Source organism: Chelonoidis abingdonii, chromosome 26 (genome assembly GCF_003597395.2).
Source record: "Chelonoidis abingdonii isolate Lonesome George chromosome 26, CheloAbing_2.0, whole genome shotgun sequence".
NCBI lineage: Eukaryota > Metazoa > Chordata > Testudines > Testudinidae > Chelonoidis > Chelonoidis abingdonii.
The window spans coordinates 7603093-7625555 of record NC_133794.1 but is presented as its reverse complement, the minus strand read 5'-3'; the positions used below and the strand labels follow the sequence as shown (position 1 = coordinate 7625555).

Below are 22463 nucleotides of genomic sequence, written 5' to 3'. Positions count from 1 at the left end.
ATTTTGGTGCAAAACCATCTATCATTCCAGGGCCACTTTGGACCAGGACTGGGGCCATGGGGAACAGAGCTAGGCTAAGGACACAATCCATGGATCCAGAAATCCTCCTGCTAACCCTGGTGACCCTCTATGAAAGCTCTGTGTCAGGCCTCGTGTGTCAGGCTGCAGGCCCCCAGGAGACACTCCGTCCTCTGCAAGGGGAGAGGAACAGAACAGGGAGAGATTAGCGCGCGTCTGCGCAGAAGCTTTGCCAAGGAGGGTCGAGGGGGAAAGTGCGCGTGCGCACCTAGGGAGCGTGCCGGCGAGGTGGGCGCATGCGTGCAGGAGGACCCGGACAGGGAGACGGGGCGTGGCTAGCGGCAGGAGTGGGTGTGGCCAAAGCTGCCCTGGCGGAGCTGCCGGCTGCTGTAGGTGTCGCCGCGTCTCCTCAGCAGCGGCAGGTGCGCGGCGCTGGTCCCGGCTCGCCGCCCGGCACAGGTGGGTTGTTGCGGGCGCTGGGGCCGCCTGGTTCCCCTCAGGGGTCCGGTCCCCTGCTCGCTGCGGCGCCTGCATCGGCTCTGGCTCCGGTCCCTGACCGGCCGGTTCCCGCAGACACCCCCGGCCGGCGGGTTCGGGTCCGACCCAGGCCGCCTCTCCGCGCAGCCCCTGAGGAGCGGTGGCGCCGGGGCCGGGCTGTGGGGCTGGGGCGCCAACGGGGCCTGCACCCCGCCGGCTCGTTGCCCCTGTGCGCTGCCGGGCCGCCCCGCCCCCGCCCCGGCCGCCGTTCCCCGCCGGCAGCCGCCCCAGGGGCTGAAGCGACGCTCCCCTGCCTGCTGGCGGGCTCCCTTGGCGGGGCAGGAGCCTGGCTTGGTCCGCTCCGAGGGGAGCCCCTGCGGCAGGCGCGTCTGACACCTGCCAGAGCCGCGCGCTGACACACGCCGCTTGCACCGTGGGTGTGCCTGCCCGGAGAGCGTGATCAAAACTCCGTGCCTGGTTTATGCCCTGGATTCATTTCCTGCCCCACCTGAGTCCTGGAAGTCTGCTCGGTGAGCCATACGAGGAGGAAGCCGCTGTTCCTGTTCGCAATGGGAGTTTTCTCTGGAAAGAAAGCTGGATATGTGGCCCTTTGCTTGCTTTAGCTAGTTCAGAAAACTGAAAGATTGTGCTGCTCTAAAGCTGTGCTGTTACAGTAAATCAATGCCCTTAGGAGCTTTTGCTTTATAAAGTTCTCATAACTGCATAAATCTTGGCTAGATTTGCCACCTCCATGTTCAAAATGAAACAAAACCGAAATGGTTTCTTCATATTGTTACCCTCTCTGGCTTTAGTGGCTAAGCTTAAAAAAACCTCTGGAGTCTAGTAGGTGGTTCTAGTTGGGTATAGAAATTGGTGATAGTCAGGTATTTCTTTATACATTCTTCATAAATAAAGAACAGTGCATTAAAGTCCTGTGTCTCTGAATGCAAAAAGAATCAAGAAGCAGAAACCACTCTTTTTTTTTTTTTTTTTTTAACTTACAGCCCCAAGCAGCCTGTACCCCAACCCAAAAACTTCTCCCCAGGTTTCTTCAAGGATCAGCTACATTCTTTCAACTGCTCTTTCCAGCTGTCTTTCACTCTCTCTTTTTCCAGTTTGTCTGTTGTGCCTTCCCATACATGTACCACTTAGCCAAAACAGTAGGTGGGTTCACATTTCTTTTGTTTTGGGGGGCCAGGGGTTTATCCTTAGAGTAATGGTAGTTGAATGGTGAGTTCACGGCTACCAGTCTCAATGAGGTTTTAACTCAATCCATAACAAGGTTTTACTGAGCTCATAATATAAATTGTCTGATCACCTGTGTTTTTCTCCTCTTCTGTGCCATGCAGTATTGAAAATTTACCAGTGAAATTTGTTTGTGCCCATCTTTCAAAGAAATGAAAGGTGTCTGATGGCATCTTGATATGTTTGTGGAGAGCCTGTTTTATATAGGCTGCTAACAAATGTTTGGTAATGGGCATGGTATAGTCTTCACATTCTTTCAGTATATGCCCTAAATACTAGGTGAACTCTCTGAAATGCAATTTAAGGGGAAAAAACCAGTAATAATTATTTTGCTTTTGCAAGCCTCTCACCACCATTAAAGAGGAAAAATGTTTAGGGTTGTCCTCCCTTCTCCAGCTTTGGTACAAATCTGGACCACAGTATCTTTGTGTGCTACAGTGTTATGGTTGTAGGTCACATCCTAATTTGATAACTTTACACAGAAACTACAAGGTGGTTATTTCAAGTGACTTGTTTACGGCCACCTGTCCTCAAGTGTGGACTTATTTGTTTGGGGTAGGAAGGAATCAAGGAATAGTTCTGAGTTTTGAATTGAGCGCTTAGAAAACTGAAAACTTATCTCAAGAAAACATTCAGATTGACCTGGCACAATCCAGGAAATAGTGCAGTTAGCATTTTGTCCTGTTCTGGAATATTATGTTTGTGGTGTCTTCAGATGTGTTGTGGTGTCTTCAGATCTAATTCTGACTGCAGACTTTGATCTTATTCCATTAGTTGAAAGATTAGACTGTATAGTGAACCCAAAGAGCCTTATTCTTTCAGAATTTCTCAGGTGGGAGGTAACTTTTAGTTCAAGCTATTACATTATGGTAATACACAGATATTATTATGATCTGTGAACTTCTTGAGCAGTGCACCTTCTCTCTTCTATTTATGCTGATTACCTGCAAAGAATTTTTAAAGTAGGCTCTATAGAGAGAGAGAATTCTGCTGTTGTGGTGGTAAGTATAGAATCTTCTATAAACAGCATCATAGCTGGTATCTTTATCAGCTTAGGAGCAGCTGTACCTCCATTGTTCTTCCTTGGTCAGTAGGAATATTTCTACAGTTCCTACTGTATCTACTTTAATAAACTTCTGTTAGAAAGTCAGTAGTTCAACAGATGTATCTCTCTGTATTCTTAGCTTGACCAACTTGTAAACTAGCATTCAAGCAATTAAATTAAACATCAATTTTTTTAGAGGATGGTCTTCTGTTTGTCCTTTTTGTGATGTGCAGTGCCCCCAGTGGTTCAGTAGAATGTGACACAAATATATTTATAATAATTGGCCTGATATTTCTTAGGGTGACAGTATTGGTTAAAAATGTAATTTTTACATGTTCAACTTTGAACTGAATATTTGAATTGTACAAGCAAAGCCTATTCCGAAAGGAGCTTGAATCTTAGGCTATGTCTACACTACCACTGTAAAGCGACCTATGCTGCACAACTCCAGCTCCGTGAATAACAAAGCTGGAGTCAACGTACCTTAGGTTGAGTTACCGCGGGGTCTACACTGTGGGTGGAGTTTCTCTCGTCGACCTACATTATTGTCGTTAGGGGTAGAGTACAGGGGTCGACTGGAGAGCGATATGCTGTCAATTTGGTGGGTCTTCACTAGACCCGCTAAATTGACCACCAGTGGATTGATCTCAGAGCCTTGATCCGGGCTGTAGTGTAAACTTGCCGTCAATAAATGCGAAGAAGCTTAATGAGAGGTTATGGTAGCTACTGCTAGTTCAGTGTGCTATTGGCACTGAAGCCAGTAGCTTGGTAGCTAAACAGTTAAGAGTCTTGAGTCTCTGAGCCCCAGGCAGAATCAGGTATCTGTGCTGTTGCAGATGTCTGAGCTTTTTACCAAAGAACACTTTGTATGAAAATAAGTCCATTATTCAGTATGTTAAATGACATCTCATATTTGAATATGTTCCTGCTGATTTAACACACACATTTATTAGATCACTTGTCTGGTCTTAACAGCAAATGCTTGTACTATCTCAGAGTCTTAAATAAAGGTTTTTACATCATGTTTAAAACAAGAATTGTGAATGCCATTCCCAGAAAGTTGTCATTCTGAGCAGTAAATATCTGGTACTTAGGTGCTATTATTTCTGAGAAAATGGCTTCAAAGTCTCTGTAGATCAGAAAACTGGCAGGGAGATGTTTGTTTCTGTATTCTGTGGTGCCAAAGTTCAGCAAAATGGCCTGGTGTTTATATCTCTTGTTTTGTTACATGCCCAGCTATTGAAGATTTTTCCTCATAGGATGACCTAATGCAGGGGTGGACAAACTATTTTTGGCCTGAGGGCCGCATTGGATTTAGTAAATTGTATGGAGTGCTGGTTGGGGAGGGGTTCGTGGCCCAGCCCCTACCTCCTCTCTGCCCCATCCAACCACCCATTCCCTGATGGCTCCTCTGGGACCCCTGCCCCATCCACACACCCCTTCTTCTTATCCCCGACCGCCCCGGACTCTTGCTGCCCCATCCAACCCCTCTTCTCATTCCTGATGCCCCCCTGACCCCTGCTCCCATTCAACCACCCCTTTGCCCTGTTCCTCCCCTGACCCCTATCCACACCCCTGCTCCTTAACCACCACTCTGAACTCCCCTGGCCCCTTACTGCGCTGCCTGGAGCACCGGTGGCTGGCGGCGCTATAGCTGTGTCATCCAGCTGGAGCCAGGCCACGCCGCTGCCACCACGCAGCACAGAGACAGGTCAGGCCGGGCTTTGCAGCTGCACTGCCCCAGGAGCTCACAGCCCTGCCACCCAGAGCATTGCGCTGGTGGCGGAGCGAGCAAGCTGAGGCTGCGAGGGAGAAGGGACAGCAGGGGAGAGGCCAGGGGCTAGCCTCCCAGGCAAGGAGCTCGGGGCCTGGGCAGGACAGTCCTGTGGGCTGTAGTTTGCCCACCTGACCTAATGAGTAGTAATCCCGATGAGTTACTATTTAGATGACAACCAAATTAACGTCTAAAAGTCCTAGTACCTTCCTGTGAGTGCAAAAAGATACACTTTCAGGTTTAATGTATATTGTTTAGTGTTGTATCTACTGCCTATAACTGTTGACCTGAAGAAGAGCTCTGTGGAAGCATGAAAGCTTGTCACTCTCTCCAACAGAAGTTGGTCCAATAAAAGATACTACCTCACCCATATTGTTTCCCTAATATCCTGGGATCAACATGGCTACAATGTAGGTTATCATCAGAAATATAAACTTATAGAAGTGCATATTTTAAAGGCATATATTTTATTTTGATTTTTTTAAAAAAGATTTGGGATAATGAATTGGTGGATTAGTGGGTCATCGATGGGTTGACTTAATTGGTGTTGGTCCTGCTTTGAGCAGGGGATTGGACTAGATGATCTTCTGAGGTCTCTTCCAACCCTTATCGTCTACGATTCTATGATCAGTGTATACCTCTGCTCTGCTTCAGCTGATTTTATTTTGTTGGTCCCACTGCTCAGCTCGGATGTCCCTTTTGCTATTAACTAATGAGCTGTAATAGCAGATGTTTCTTTTTGCAGACACGTCAATATAAATGTCTTTAAAAACAAACCACTCAGCCCTAACTTGAGGCAGCTTACTAATAGGGAGTTGAAGATCTAGAGAAAATATTCATACACAGATTCAACATATATATGGGTTTTTACTCTACTATGGTAAATATTAGGTTTTAATTTTACAGTGGCTGTGATGCAAACAGTGAAGTTTAGCTATGGCTGATGCATCATTTTCTACTCTACCTTTTTGTAAGTTGTCATGAAGACTTGCCAGGTTCCAAATATTCTCATTCGCCCTTCCACAATGATGATAAAAATGCTAGTTTACTAACCTATTTAACCCTCCCCCCAACACTAACTCAGCTCAATATGAATTTTGCAAGGCTGTTTTAATAGGTTATCTTAGTTTGAGTGATTAGTGTATTCGACAGTTATAATGCTATTTCAGAATTCTAGGTATCATTACATAAAACAAACTAAAATATTCACTAAACCTGTAATCTTGTGGAGACTTGTATGTTCTTAACTTCATGTATTATGAGTAGTCATATTCAAGTCAGATGTTCCTGTGTCTGAGCTAGTTTCCTCTTGATGTGGCATTGCAGTGGCGTAGCAGGGAACCTGCTTTTCTCAGTTCAGAGAAGTCCATGGTACCAAGCTTGGATCTGACAGGAACCATGCACCCACCTGATTCCATATAGGGTACCATCTTACTCCAGAACTGTAGTTTCCATGCCAGTGAGGGCTCATTATCCAAATAAAGAATACTCCAGAGAGAACTTCAGATCTCCTCCAACAAATCCAAAGGAGTAATTGGGGTGCTTTCCTTACCTCCATCCCAGGAGCATGGTTCTGTAACCCCTAAAACCTGTTTTGATGATTTTCATGGGATACTGTCACAAAGTGATAACCCCATTGGCATAGCTAGTCATGCTTGGGAGACTCATTTTGTAGAGAATTTCTTACTGGACTAGGCTAATGGGTTAGTCTTAGGGTCCTTTGGAGCCCTTTTAGAGAAGGCCTTGCAGTTGTTACAGATTTGACTTCAGTCCCTTTCCACAACATGCATGAGGAATTTCTCACTGTGGTCTGAGGCAGAATACAGTTTATTGTCCAAGAGGAACGTTTCTTAAATCCTCATTCTCGCTATTGCAACTCTTGGTTTATAAGACTAGTCAACCATGTTGGACAAAATGCAAGGAAACTCAGAACTACAGTACCATAAATACAACAAAACAGTTGAAAAGCTAAAATAAACACTTTTAATCTTTAATACTAACAATGTAAATTATTTATAGCCAGATTTGAATGAAGCAGGGAAGAAGTTGGTTCCATGGCTCCTCAGGCAGATAGAAAGGAGCTGATGAGGCAGGTTATTTATGTACTCTCCCTATGGAATGTGTAGTTTGAGGGGATTTCTTATGCCTCCTATCAGGCAAATACTACTCAAAAAGTTTCCATAACCATGCAGCTGGGTGCATGACTTCTACACTGGGACTGTGGAGGCATAGATTTGGAGTACAGACATTGCTGCTGGCAAGTAATCCCTGTATTATTTACACTTCTGCATGTCTCTGGGTGCCCTGTCTGTGTCCTTTAGATTGTGAATCTCTGGGACAGAGAATGTGTGTGTATTGTGCAGCACAGAGCATGTTTGTACAAAACAGATAGTAAACTAATACTCATAGTAGTCAATGAATATTGCTTTCTTGAAGTGGTCTGGGTAATTCATTCCAGAAGGGGCTAGGAAGTAGCATGGATGCTTTAGAAACATGATGAATCTTTTAACAAAGTAAGATATTGGAAGGTGTTAAGAATATGGAAACACAGGTTTGTTAACATCTTCATGGCAACTTTCAGTGTGTGTACACTGTGTAGCCATTCCAGATTAAGCAGGCTACTTTGTTTCAGTTTTGAAAAAAGTTAACAGAGATTGCTCCCATTATGAAAGAGATGTTTGCTGGAATGAGTCATGATTCTTTTAACACAGAAGTGACTGTAGGTAAAGGAGTGGTATCTGAAATGTAATGCGTGTGTTATCTGCCGTAGGTCAAAATTATTACTATCAAAGGTAAGTGAACAGAATGTTAGTGCTTAAAACAAGGTGTGTGTTGTTTAAACATTCCTGTTTACTTTCAACGTCCCTTGCATATTCTTTCTGTTACAGCAGTGCAGCATCTTAATATCAGTATCAGCTTGGTAACAGGATTTTCCTGTAAATGATCTGACTTTCAACAAATTAAAAATTACAAAATAAAAGTCTTTGTATATATCTTAATTGCTTAAAAAATGAATTAATTCCACTCTTGTCACTATTCCACCGAATTGTACACCCAAACCAGGGTGAAGATGCAAAATTACAAAACAGAGTTAACTGAAAGTGAAATACAGCTTCGTTACATGCTCCCTGTTTAGAGCATGTCAGTTGTGTTCAGCCAACATTAAACAGCAGACATAATCCTGTGAAGCACAGGTATGTTGCATTACATGTAAAAGTGCAAGGTACAAAGCATGGAGAAACTGATCCTGTTTTAACAAGCATTTCTGTGTAGTTAAGAGAGGGATATATTAGCACATGGCTTACGCTTACACCCAAATCTCAGCTATGCCTGCTCAGTGTCCCTTGTTTACTTGGTAGTCTGTTCTCTTCCTTCCAAGAATAACTGGTGACTAGAGACTCTTCTGCAATTAAATTTTCTTTGGTTATAGCCATACATAAACAGGCATTTTCCCATGCGAACGGTGGCCTTTGTCTGCCTGTGCTGCAGTTTGCACAAAAGCAGCTACTCAGTGATGGCTGTAATTGAGGAAAATCTCTTGGTGTAGACAAGGCCTTGTTAATGTGAAAGAATGTATCTAGAACTTGTGCACCTTTTAACCTCCACTGACACTGGAGCACAGCAGCCTTGCTGTAGCAAGGCCTTAATGTCTGTAGACGTTTAATGCAAAATTATTTGTGTATGGAAGAATCTTGCTGCTAAGTGGCTTGCTATCAAGTGGGGTTCACTACATGCTTCCTTTCTGTGCTAGAAAGGGCTCTTACAGGTTAGTATCAGTGGTTTTTTCAGTGTGTCATGAGACAAGACTTTATAAGCAAGTACTTTCAGTCACTTTTCATCTTGTGAACACATGCACTGTCTGCCCTAACTATGCAAAGATGTTTCAGAGTACATAGTTTGGAAAGCGTCAAGAGACTGACATCAATAATATCAAATCCATCCAGAACTGAAATTAGTTATAGGCCCCTTTATGACCCTTTTCAGGGATTTGAAACTTGGCCCTTGAAAATTTCAGCTGAACATAGAAAGTCTCTGAGGTTTGGCACAGTAGTAAGTTACACAGTAATTCCTTTATCTCCCCCCCTCCCCCTTTTTTTTTTCACTTCTACCATTTGAGGACCCAGTGGTATGCTTTTTTTTGTTGTTTTTACTGTTCGATATTGTGGCTAATAGGAAGTTTTGCTTTCATATGCAAATTCCAGTTTTGGGACTGATTTGTCAGTATGTGCTGTCTTGGATAGTACAATAGTCGTGTAGACCCTTCAGAACATTGTGCCAGTGAAATTCAAATGGGCTGTTCTGAAGAACCCTGTCTTTGGTGGAGACACGTCCATGGATGGTTCCTGGTGAGTAGTGGTTACCATCGCCAGTACTTGAAGTTGGAAAAAGTTAGAATGTATTGACTTATCCACCTACAGATTTTTTAAGAGTTGTGCTCAAACTGCACCAGGAGTATAGCCTGAAAAGATTCATCTGAAATCCATCCAGTGATAGTGCAGCCTGGATTTGCTGTGCTTGCAAAGTGTCTGCTTTCAAACCAGGAAGTAATCATGAGTGCATCGTATTATAAAGTAGGTTATCATCCTGATACACATTTTTCCCTATTCTGGGTCCTTTTTTGCATGGATTAGAAAAAAGTTGCTAGAGAAGCGTGCTAGTTCTCTGCCCTTAGTTGCGGTGACACTATCAAATCTTCTTAGTGCTTCCATTTCAGGTGTGGTTTTACTCCAAGAGTGGATCTGTGGAGCTATATTCTGAGGGCTCATCAGTGTCTAGTAAATAAATATTTTTTTCACTTGTGAATGTTGCAAATTAAAAACATGAAACGGATGGAAAAAATATCAATCTAGGCCATATTTCTTTACTGTAACACTATAAGGATCCCTCTATCAATTTATGCTCCCTTATCTTATGGGAGCAATCTTCAGGCATGTCAGAAGAGATGTTGCCTTAAACAGTGTTACCTTGCAGTGTCTCTAGCGTGATCAACTGATGTTCTGCTCCCCAATATCACAGAAAGGAGGAACAAGCAACATGCCCATTTTGAGTCAAATCATTTGTGGCGTTATCATGGGGCCCTCAAAACTGTTCTTAAAAAATAAAAATAATTGGTTGTGCATAAATTCTGGTTTCTCTTTCTGACCGCTTCCATGCTGAAGAGCTGTTCAAAACCTTGTCCCAGTTTACAGCAGTACAGAATGTTTAAAGCCATTCCTTTAGGTAACCGGGAGCTGTTTAATACCAAGTTTGCAGACCTGTCCATGAGGGAGGACTTGTTCCAACTCGCAAAGGAAGCCGCTGCTGCGTTAAATCTGAAGACCATGACAATAAATGAGCAATGTTTGCGTAGGAATTACATCCTCTTAAGTTTCATAACTCTAATCTTTTTGCATAAATGCCTGAAGGTTTGTTTTAGAAACCAGAGTGGGAAATGGCCGACAGGGCTTCCTGGAGCTTATTTGTGCTGTCGAGCCTATGGATCTGAATTGCAGAGGGGGTTCACGTTAGCATCCTTTTCGCTCTGAGCTTGTCTTCTCTTCCCGTTCTGTTGCAATGGTCAGTGTTTTTACCAGTAAAATAGATTAAAGTTCCTTGAAGATGTTTTATAATCTAGAGCTATTGATTTAGTTTTTTATTCACTTGATCCAGGGAGCCTGCAGTGACTGTTACTTGGCAACAATGATATAAGACCTGCTTGTAGTGCCCAAATAAAGACTGACAATTTATAGCCACTCAGTCCCAATCCGTTTTGGATCACTATTTCATATTGAGTACAGTGAAACCTTGCTACAACGCGATGCTTGGGGTCCAAAAAATTCCATCATGATAAATGCGGGGTTGCAGTATAGCGGGGTTTCAAGCCGGTCAGTTTAAGTCAGTGGTCCCCAACACGGTGCATTGATGTGCGCCGTCCAGTGCCCAGCAGGGGAGAGAAGCCGCGGCCCTGTGCCTGCCGGGGACAGAGAACTCCGAGGCTGTGGGGACCGGTGCTCTCTGTCCCTGGCAGGCACGAGACCGCGGCTTCTCTCTGGCTTCAAGAGTAGCTGTGGCCCCGTGCCTGCCAGGGACAGAGAGCACCAGCGCCCGCAGCCTCAGAGTTCTCTGTCCCCGGCAGTGCGGGGCTGCAGCTTCTCTCCCCTGCCATGGTCTTGGGGACCACTGGTATTAGGCCTTAAAGGGGAGCCAACTTATGATTGCATTATATGCGATTTCGCGTTATAGCAGGGTGCGTTATTGCGAGGTTTGACTGTATTTCTTTGCTTTGTTTTTCATAGATATTTCTGCTTTCACAAGATGGAGCCATCTCCATTTAACAGAAGACAATGGACTTCACACTCTCTGAGAATCACTGCCAAAGAGCTTTCTCTAGTCAACAAGAATAAGTCATCAGCTCTCCTTGAGCGGTTCTCCAAGTAAGTGATCTAAAGCTTTAGTTCAAAAACAGCTATGTAGCCTAGCAGCTGACACCTTGCGAGCTGATGGTGGCAGTTCCCTGTCTGCACTGCTTACTTTTTTAAAAGTCAGTTAAACCCCATCCTCTGTGCAATAACATACAAATAGAATGTTCTTCAGACTGTTGGCAAATCCTGATGCGTTAGCCATAGAACTACAATATCCCTTTCTGGTTGCCATTGTGAGCACTAGCACCCCCTCCTGCTGGAAGAGAAGGTGCAACCTTCACGGTTGATTCATAATAGTCTATTAGGCATCCATAGTTGGGGTTTAGTAGCTACCACCCATGGATTTACTCTTTCATCAGAAACAGATCTTTTCAACCTTTATATGAGATGCAAAGTTCACCAGTCCTACACTTTCTCCAAGACGTAGTGGAGAGCAGGATCCCCTCTCACAACTACAGCATAATTCCAGTTTGAAGCCCAGTCTGACAGTTGCCGGTGATGGATTTCCCGATAGGAAACCCAAGGGGTTAAAACGGCTAGTCTAGAAACAGTATTTTCACAAAGAGTTCTTCATAGATCTCCCCCTTAGCTTCTTCTAATCTTTCTTTATTAGAGGAGTGTTCACTTGCAGAGAGGCAAGGTAGACTGTGGAATCTTACATTGGTTTCCCATTCAAACAATAACACTTTCTTGTAACCAAGGAAGAAGGCAGCCCTACTAAGTAAACATTTACATTAAGTGTGCTTGCTGGACTGCATGTCATTGGTACCTGAGAAATGTGCAGACCGCAGGTGGGGACCTTCAGTGTAAGTTGGGCACCTTAGGCTGCTTTGAAAATCCCAGCCTATTTTAATAGTATTGCCTGGTATCAACTTCTGTAATTGGTAATGGGATGTATGGAAGCCTCACATGAGAGGCTGCTCCTCTAAATTATTTTTTTTAAATACCTGATCTCTAGTCCATTCCTGGAACATACTATTTTGTTGTTTAGAAGTGTTGAGTGCAAGGAAGAAAATGCTTGTTATGGCCGTAGTCAGTGATTCAATTGCCTCTAGCTGTGATTTTGAAATCAAGCCCGGTCAATTTGCTAAACTTTAATAATCCTTTAAAATGACATTCACTGGAGTAATTCACCACACTGTACTTTAACCAAGCCCAGCTTCCCTACCCTCATGAAAGCAATGGCAGGGCTATTTAGAAAAGGACACTTCCGTTCCCACTTGGTTCACCAATCTTGAAATCCACAGCAGGAAACATAATCCTACTACAGCTCTTTCAGCTAAATCTACTGCTTTTAAAACCATTTTTATATCCCAAAATACCATGCAAACTGCTTGTCTCTTAACTTGTTTATAAGTTTGTGACTAACTATTAGTGAAATTGAGGGGCTGTTAGTGCAGATTTAAACCATAGATTGTGCAGACTCCTTTCCAATACTGGCACAATACCTCAGTCCCTGCCTGCAACATCCATGTCTTTCCAGGCTGCCTTCTCCTTCAGTCTTCTGATATTTTTTTCCAGTGCACCTCACTCTTTGCCAGGGTCTCAGGCACAACTCTGGCAATGAACCTTGTTTCACCCATGCACTTGCCCTCCCATTTCCAGTCCTGGGCTTATCCAGCAATGGTAGTCAGTTGTACAAAAATGGAGAGATTTCTCATAGATTCGGATGAGATCACCATGTTAATTGTTGCAAGTGGCTAATCAGGATTTGAGCAAAAGCTTTCAAAAGGTGAAAAACTAATAAATAAATCCAATATGCTAGAACCTCACCATCTCATCTTGCCTTGTAGGCTGCAACTGTAGTGTACTCCTTTGAACAGCAGAGACACAAACTTGTTACCAGACACACTGAAATCAGTACTTCGTTTCCATGATGGATACTCTTTGGGTATTGCTAGTGTTTAGGGGTTGTGATGGGCAAAAGAATCAACAAAAAATGAGATAGAAGAGATGAAACTTACTCTCCTAGAAATGAAACACTAAATTTGGGGAATATAATTGTCTCCCTCCCCCAATGAGTGGCTATTGATAGATTATGTCCAAATTCTGCTATGCTACCAGCGGCTGCAGCACCCTTGTCTCCAGTGAAGTTACACTCAAATATGCAGGGCTGGTAATCTTGGCCCATTTTTCCATAAACTGATCACATTCCTTCTACAGGCATTTCCTTATTTTGAAAAATCAGTTAAGGTTTTGAATTAAGTCTTGGCTCTGCACAAGCCTGAGCTCCTGGTTACACAAATGTATTTCTGCCACATGCTCCATTGTCATGGAAGTTAGCTACCTGGGGCTGTCGGTCTTTCCCAGAATCAGGTGTTTGCTGTGGCTTTTGCTCTGCACACACCTCATTTCAGCAGCCAAATAAAATAGCCTTGGAGCACCAGCCTAACTGTTCCCTGCCAGTCTCTCTGCCCCCAACTGAACTGTTTGTTGGCCTTTTTTCTGAGGATCAGGTGACCTGCTGATGAGCACGTGATGCCTGACATCCAATCAATCACCTGGGATGCATCTAATTAGTCAGAAGTGGAGCTAAGCCAGCTCCCTTAAAGGGCCACCCTCTGACGCATCTTCAGTCTGTTTTCTCCAGTGCATCTTCGTGTCTCTATCCAGGACGAGGCAGAGCAGCAAGAGACTCGCCCCGTTTGTTGCTCACTTCAGTTCTGTGTCTTGCCATGGAGGAACAAACTTGGAAGCTTCGTAGTGCAGTACACCCTAGATCAGGGGTTCTTAAACTGGGGGTTGGGATCTCTCAGGGGGTCACAAGCTGTCAGCCTCTACCACAAACCCCTCTTTGCATCCAGCATTTATAATGGAGTTAAATATATAAAGAAGTGTTTTTAATTTATAAGAGTGGGTCACACGCACAGGCTTGCTGTGTGAAAGGGGTCACCACTGCAAAGGCTTGAGAATCACTGCTCTGGATCTTCAAAGGCTTAGACCAGCGTAACTACATCCATCAAGTGCAAGCACTTGTGTAGTTTTCTTCTGTCCGTCAGAATGGAAGCTGCTTGTGCAGCTCATGGAGTAGGAGAGCAGCACAGGCTTTCTGCTGAGACTAACAAAGGAGGCATGGGAGGGAGAAACTTCCCATGCAAGATGCATAAATCCAGCACACAGTGTAAACAAATGGCCTGATACAAAGATCAGTGATAGAGTACAAATATAGGCAGGGTGGTAAGAGAGTGTTTGTTTCTTCTACTGGATTTGGCCACCAGATAAGATTTAGTCATGGGGGTGGCACCAGCAGATATTTCAAGAACTGAGTTTATAATGTCCTTTCAAATCTGCTACCGTGTCACTAACTGGCTGTAACTTGCTGACAACTTGGCTTTAAAATTAAACCTCCAAACAGATTTGTGATTTAACTTTTAAAAAACTCTCATATATGACATGCTCAGAGGCTAGAGAATAATAAGAATGATTTGCAAAGCCTAAGAGATTCATAGATTTGTAGACTCTAGGACTGGAAGGGACCTCGAGAGGTCATCAAGTCCAGTCCCCTGCTTTCATGGCAGGACCAAATACTGTTTAGACCATCCCTGATAGACATTTATCTAACCTTCTCTTAAATATCTCCAGAGATGGAGATTCCGCAACCTCCCTAGGCAATTTATTCCAGTGTTTAACTACCTTGACAGTTAGGAACTTTTTCCTAATGTCCAACCTAAATCTCCCTTGCTGCAGTTTAAGCCCATTGCTTCTTGTTCTATCATTAGAGGCTAAGGTGAACAAGTTTTCTCCCTCCTCCTGATGACACCCTTTTAGATACCTGAAAACTGCTATCATGTCCCCTCTCAGTCTTCTCTTTTCCAAACTAAATAAACCCAATTCTTTCAGCCTTCCTTCATAGGTCATGTTCTCAAGACCTTTAATCATTCTTGTTGCTCTTCTCTGGACCCTCTCCAATTTCTCCACATCTTTCTTGAAATGCGGTGCCCAGAACTGGACACAATACTCCAGTTGAGGCCTAACCAGCGCAGAGTAGAGCGGAAGAATGACTTCTCGTGTCTTGTTTACAACACACCTGTTAATGCATCCCAGAATCACGTTTGCTTTTTTTGCAACAGTATCACACTGTTGACTCATATTTAGCTTGTGGTCCACTATGACCCCTAGATCTCTTTCTGCCATACTCCTTCCTAGACAGTCTCTTCCCATTCTGTATGTGTGAAACTGATTGTTCCTTCCTAAGTGGAGCACTTTGCATTTGTCTGTATTGAACTTCATCCGGTTTACCTCAGACCTTTTCTCCAATTTGTCCAGATCATTTTGAATTTTGACCCTGTCCTCCAAAGCAGTTGCAATCCCTCCCAGTTTGGTATCGTCTGCAAACTTAATAAGCGTACTTTCTATGCCAACATCTAAGTCGTTGATGAAGATATTGAACAGAGCCGGTCCCAAAACAGACCCCTGCGGAACCCCACTTGTTATACCTTTCCAGCAGGATTGGGAGCCATTAATAACTACTCTCTGAGTACGGTTATCCAGCCAGTTATGCACCCACCTTATAGTAGCCCCATCTAAATTGTATTTGCCTAGTTTATCGATAAGGATATCATGCGAGACCGTATCAAATGCCTTACTAAAGTCTAGGTATACCACATCCACCGCTTCTCCCTTATCCACAAGGCTCGTTATCCTATCAAAGAAAGCTATCAGATTGGTTTGACACGATTTGTTCTTTACAAATCCATGCTGGCTATTCCCTATCACCTTACCACCTTCCAAGTGTTTGCAGATGATTTCTTTAATTACTTGCTCCATTATCTTCCCTGGCACAGAAGTTAAACTAACTGGTCTGTAGTTTCCTGGGTTGTTTTTATTTCCCTTTTTATAGATGGGCACTATATTTGCCCTTTTCCAGTCTTCTGGAATCTCTCCCGTCTCCCATGACTTTCCAAAGATAATAGCTAGAGGCTCAGATATCTCCTTAGTCAGCTCCTTGAGTATTCTAGGATGCATTTCATCAGGCCCTGGTGATTTGCAGGCATCTAACTTCTCTAAGTGATTTTTTAACTTGCTCTTTTTTTATTTTATCTTCTAAACCTACCCCCTTCCCATAAGCATTCACTGTTAGACATTCCTTGAGACTTCTCAGTGAAGACCGAAACAAAGAAGTCATTAAGCATCTCTGCCATTTCCAAGCTTCCTGTTAATGTTTCTCCCTCCTCACTGAGCAGTGGGCCTACCCTGTCCTTGGTCTTCCTCTTGTTTCTAATGTATTGATAAAAAGTCTTCTTGTTTCCCTTTTATTCCCATAGCTAGTTTGAGCTCATTTTGTGCCTTTGCCTTTCTAATCTTGCCCCTGCATTCCTGTGTTGTTTGCCTATATCCATCCTTGTAATCTGACCTAGTTTCCATTTTCCTATATGCAATCTGTTCTTAGGTTACTTAAGCGTCTTTCAGCATCAGGCCCCGAGAAGGCAAGAGAGATCTAAGTGGTGTGTTTGATTCCAACGATATGATGGCAAAAATGTGACTGCAAGACAGCTGGAGTTGTAAGGCTCCTGAATGGTACACTGGGGAATTCAGAGGCAGAATATAAATGTACCCAAATAGGAAACAAGCTACTATCCATTGCTTCTGAAAAGTAGAACTTTAATTACTATAAATAAAGTTGTTCGTCGCTACAACATTTTGATGGGAAACCCTATGGCTTTTTTACAATTTATTTGGGCTCTCTTTTAGTCTTTGCAACCAATTGAGCAAGGTGTTTCACAATCTCTTAGCTTTGGTTCTCTCTGTCCAGGGCAATGAAGTGTGGGATGACTGCTCGGTGTTTTAATGGCTTTACTAGTCAATAGGTTTTAAATATTTTTTTTTTTCCTGTAAGAGTTGTATTGTTCAAAAGAACATGTCACTGTACCTTGTTACATTGTTCATATGCTTTTGTGTCTTACCACTTTTTCCATGACAATCAACTGATAAGTGTTTGAAATCTCCAGTTTTTTGTTCATGAGGTCTGGAAAGTATGTAATATCCTTGTTGCAGGGTGAATGTGCTCCCACCAAAAGATTTGGAATTTTGTAGTCAACTTTTTTTCTTCCACTTTCCCAAAAGGTATCAGAAAGCAGCTGAAGAAGCTACTGCAGAGAAAAAAAGAAATGTAAGTATTTATGATCCTTCTGGAATCAGAAGCATCATATAAATTAGGGTGACTTGCTGTGTTACACCTTTCCTGAGACCGCTGCTCTTGAGAGACGCTAAACAACCCATACATGTGCTATGGCTTTTTTGTACCTTGTGTTTGCAAGAATACTTGGCTCAGATGCAGTGTTTGCCTTTTTTCACCAAGGGCTTGCTTTTGGCCTGTCTTTCCCCACTGGATTGACTGAAGCACAGGAAAGTCAAGTGACTTGCCCGAGGTCACACACTGAATCACTGGTTCAGTTCTAAGTAGAAGCCAAGATGCAGCTGGCTCGGAGTCCTCTGTTCAAAGGACAAAACATGAATAGCCACCTCTGTTTTCTGAGCTGTAGGCAGTTGTATGGTTTCTATGCTTGTTTGGTCATTTCTTATCTAAATTTTGAAGCTTAACGGGATGCTGTCAGCTTCCAATAGTTTTAATTTATTTTCCTTTCTAACTGCAGGATCCATTTTAGGGGTCCCTTCTCTGAAGTAGATTTTTAAATCATTTGGACTTACTTGCCTTGGGGGAGGAGAGCCGTTCTGTTTGGCTCTGCTATTACAGTTTCACTTCCTCTGACTGCTCTGGGATCAGGGGACTCCGGTGGGTGAGAATGCTCTAAGATGGCAAGTCTGCATTTACAAGCAGAATTTCTGCTTTTCTTCATTTAAAATGTACAGGGTTAACTACGGTGTCCAAAAGGAATGAGCAATTCCCTCTCCGAGCATGCTTCCTCAGTCATAAGTGAGCAATTCGATGGCACACATAATATGCATTGCATGCCTTGTCTCTGGGTCACTGTAGCCAGGGCAAGAGAGACCAGGCAGGAGCCTGTTCAATGCTCCTTCATTCCCATACTACATGACCATCCAAAGACTTACTGAGACCTGACAGAGGTCAATAATTCTTGCTTAAAACATTTATAAACCTATTTATAGGAACAAGTTGTGGGGTGCTTTGCAGGATGTAATTTCTCAGCGTTAATAAGGAAGAATGCCAGCTCACTACTGGAAGCTATTGCATCACTTGTATGGGCAGGGCAAAGCAGAGCCTAAGCACAGAATGACTCATGGTATGATGCATGCCAGAACTCCATATGCAACAGTGCACCCGGGATTCAAGGCAACTTTAGCTGCAGGAACTTCAGTGTCTAATTTTGTTCTGAAAACCCTTCACACAGGGGACCTTTGTTACCTCTTTAATAATTGTGCCATTTTCCCTACAATTTTCGTATATGCTTTAAATACAGTGAGCAAATAAACTGATCTTTTCCTGAAGCTTAAGTGGATTCTAGTTAGTTTGTAGAGAAGCATTCAGAATGTGACTAGAAGAGTAATGGGGTGAGAGACTTAAATCCCAATATAGCTGCTAATCCTGTTTAATTCTCTAAAGCCTTGCAGACCTGTTCTACCATAAGTAAAACTATCTGCAAGTAGGATCCATAAGGAGCAGACCACAAAAATGCAGCACTGGCAGGTATTGGATGTGAATTTGCTAAATGCGGGGTTCTGTTGTTTGTACACGGGGTAATCACTGCTGAGAAGAAGTAGTCTGAAGGTACTGGAATCTGAGGGGTAGTATTGCTGTGGGTCACTACCAGCTAATCCAGAATATGTTCTGTTGGCTTATGGCAGTGGTGTGGCGGTGCTTGTAGGATGTAACTTATGTGCATGAGTATGTGTCATTCAGTGATCAGAGTGTTACTTTTAGTAGAAGAATTAAATATTCCACTATATGATCAGATTTTATAAATGGATGCAAAAGAATTGTAATGTTTAATTTGTATTGGATGGTGTAAAATATTGTGTTTAGAGGCCTGTTGGCACTGAAATCCTGCGACTAACTTGAAGTAGAAATGCATAAATCCAAAATAATAGTGGTTTCTGAAAGATAATGTTTAGTTCTTGGAATAGATAGTTAATTGTTCTCCCTGCTTCCCTTAGAGCAGATGGAAAACATTGCAACATTTGGCATAGCACCCCTCTACACGTGCCTGCTTTTCCCATTGTTAACATAAGTCTCTCATTCTAAAGTCTGCTGGTGTTGATTCTGTTAGATTTCCTTAGTGTGTGGATTCAAGCCTTTTGTGTCGTCCTTAACTCTCATTAGACCTCGATTCCCTTTTTTTCCTTATAAGGCCATCCTGTTTGATCACTTCCTGCTTCAGTTTCTAGCTTTTCTCTCCCCCCATCAGATGCTTTCTCCATGTGGCACAGTTGTAACTATTCACAGCTGTCTGAAAGAGCAGCGGGCTAAGATCAGCACTGAGTCTTTACTTCCTTTTGTACAGAAAAGAAGTGCTTTAATGCTTCATCAGGCAGTTTGACTGGCATTAACTTCTTGTTCTTTTTAGAACACAGAAAATCTTCCCGCTCATTTTAAAAGGGGGAGTCTGAGTGTGTTAAAGAAGAAGTGGGAGAATCCAATATTGGAAACAGAGTCTGGGACGGAAACCCTACAAAGCAACTGTACTGAGGTTAGGCAGAAGGTCGCCAGCACCAGTGTTGGAGTAGAAACCAACCCTGCTTCTAAAGCAGAAACTGACCAAACATCAAGGGTCTATTCAAAATCTCAACCCCGATTGCCTTCTGGAGTCTTTGGCCAATTGAAATATCCAAGTGTTGACAGCAAGGAGTCTAAGATCTACTCACTGGAGAGTGATAAAATGGAAAATTGTGTAAGAGAATCCAGACAAGAAGTAGGCAAACCTGAGGCTAGTGAAAACCCGGACTCTTCAGGGAAGATAGAGAAATATAACATCCCACTAAACAAACTAAAGATGATGTTTGAGAAGGGCGATGGAGCTCAAACAAAGGTAAGAATTATATAACTTCAGACCTTAGTTTTTAGCCTCTTAACTGCCTCCTGAGCATCTGAGAACTCTCTGCAGGGGGTGGTGCAGAGCTATTAACTGTACAAATGACAGTTTTATTCATTACTGAAGCTGAAAAATGTATCTTGAAGTGGTTGGTGCTAAAGAGCTGAAAACTCTATGGATGTCACGGACTCTCCATGTATGCAATCTTGTAACTATGTTGGTCCTAGGATATTAGAGAGACAAGATGGGTTAGGTAATATCTTTTATTGGATCAACTTCTGTTGTTGAGAGAGACAAGTTTTTTGAGCTTACACAGTGCTTCAAAGCTTGTCTCTCTCCCCAACAGAAGTTGGTCCAATAAAATATATTACCTCACTTACCTCAAGTCACTGACTCTCTGTTGCAGTTCCACAGTAGCAGGGAATTCTTCTTTTAACATGTTAATCTGGGATGGATAGATTATTTCTCTTTTTTGTTTTTTTTTGTTGGATCCAATCAAACACAGAATGGACTGGTATTTGAGTAAAATTTTTTTTTTTTTTTTTAAAGCAAGGTGGGGCTGACTGCTTCTTAATTTTTCCTGTGGGCACTGAGCAGTGAGTCATTTAAGCATGAGTTGTTGTGTGTTTTTGTTTTTGTTTTTAAATTATTAAGATCCCTTTGTGAATAGCTTAACACGCACTGCTGTGGGACAGGAAGGTCTGCCAAAGCTACAGGGAGAGTCTAAGGGCTCACCTTTTATATTGTACTGAGCCGAAATGCCATCTCCTTTGTGCTAAACTCTCATCTGTGTATCTTAATGTTTCCTATCAAAGAAAATTCTCTCACAGGGAAAATAGCTAGATGAGCTCACGCCTTTACTAGTTTTGACTTGCAAACGCACAGGGCTTGCATTTTCCTACAGTTGCTCATGAAATTTGATCCTGCATGTGGACTGCAGATTTTGTCCCCAGGGAGAATTGCTTAACTAGAAAATGAGTTGCATATGCCAGTGACTTAGGAACAGAGTCCTGGGGCCTTGATGCTGGTGGATTCTCCAGTTTTCTCAAACTTTCTTATATTTCTGGCTTTGTTCTACTTGTGATGGTTTTATTAGATTATTCAGTAAAACAAAGCAAAATCTTGGACAGTGGAGATATTTACTTTAGATATGAAATAAATGGGGGCTTGGGGAACAGAATCTTTGGGTTAGGCTGAATATTTGGCCTGAATATAGGCATTCAAAATGGTTTCTCAAGTAACTGTTTAAATCTGAGTTCTTAGTTCTCATTAAAATTTTTAAAAGCTGCCTTTGCTGTTGACTCCATCCCTAAGGTGCTAATTACAAGGAGCAGTAGCAAGGTGTGACTTTGGAGATTTCTTCTCAGGAAATCATTCTCCAGAGCACATGAAAACACAGGAAAGTACCAGTTTTCCAGCCAAACTTGAATAACTGTATCTGAGCATTGGGGGAAGGAAGTGTTTTTGAGCTGACCAAAGTACTCGTCTTTAACAGCTGGAATTGGTAACTGTATGTCATAGATAAGTCATTATTTTAAACTTGGTCACAGCAAACTGGCTAATTCAGAACTGCTGGGGTCAGTTTCTGTAAGTCCTGAAACTTTGAGGGATTCTTCCTTTAAATTCCATTCTTGCCCACTCAAAATTCATCTTGCACATGCAATTTCCCCCCTCAGTCAAAGTTATAAAGTAAGATGTCTTAAGTTTTTTAAAATGAAGAGGAAAGGCCTTTGTTGCAACTAAAAAGCACTTCTGTAAGTTTTTTGGCCCTGGAAATTTTAGGGGGTATGAGGTGATATCATGCAGATTCAGTCATGCAGCATAGGGATATGCTTTAGTTGCATTAAAGTAGGGAGCAACTGGAGAAGCAGCACAAGTCTAGGTAGTTTCAAAGTGCAGTGTGCTCAGTTCTGTAATTCAACATGGATAGCTCCTAAACTGTTGGTCCTGACTGTCTTTGCCCCTTATGTCCTCACCTGCATCTGTTTGTAGAAACAAAACAATCCAGACTCTCAAAACTGAACAAAAAAATGGCTGGATTACATTTTGCCCAGGGATGCCGCACTGGCTGCACAAGCTCCAGTTCTTCTTTTCTTTCAGAAACTGGATCAAAATCTGAAATCTCAGAAGCAAGATGCATGTTTGTTGCATCTTTGGGAAGAAAGTATTTCTAAGCACGTCAGTAGCAGCCTGGCTGAGAAGTGAGAGTGGGACTCAAACTGATGCCTGAAGCAAAAGACCAGCTTTCCTTTATTACTTATTGGTTCTAATGTCTCAAGTCTTTGGCAATTTCAAAGATACTTCAGTGTGTCACAGTGACTCACACCAAATAAGGCACACAAGTGCAAGTAGTAGAAGAAAGTCATCTTAGGGGGGAGGGATCGCTCAGTGGTTTGAGCATTGGCCTGCTAAACCCAGGGTTGCGAGTTCAGTCCTTGAGGGGGCCATATAGGGATCTGGGGCAAAATCAATACTTGGTCTTGCCAGTGAAGGCAGGGGACTGGACTCAATGACCTTCAAGGTCCCTTCCAGTTCTATGAGATAGGTATATCTCT

The 22463-nt window shown here is 42.9% G+C and overlaps 1 protein-coding gene across 2 annotated transcripts in view; it reads left to right on the top strand.

Moving 5' to 3' along the window:
- Positions 1 to 357: 357 nt before the first annotated feature.
- Positions 358 to 22463, top strand: part of LIMA1 (LIM domain and actin binding 1) — a 42809-nt gene continuing 20703 nt past the window's right edge. For both annotated transcript variants that reach the window (XM_032782301.2, XM_032782302.2), the window contains exons 1-4: positions 358 to 477; positions 10835 to 10972; positions 17024 to 17069; positions 19444 to 19905. In XM_032782301.2, coding sequence (XP_032638192.1) covers positions 10854 to 10972; positions 17024 to 17069; positions 19444 to 19905 — 627 coding nt within the window. In that variant the 5' untranslated portion in view covers positions 358 to 477; positions 10835 to 10853. The remainder of the gene's footprint in view (positions 478 to 10834; positions 10973 to 17023; positions 17070 to 19443; positions 19906 to 22463) is intronic.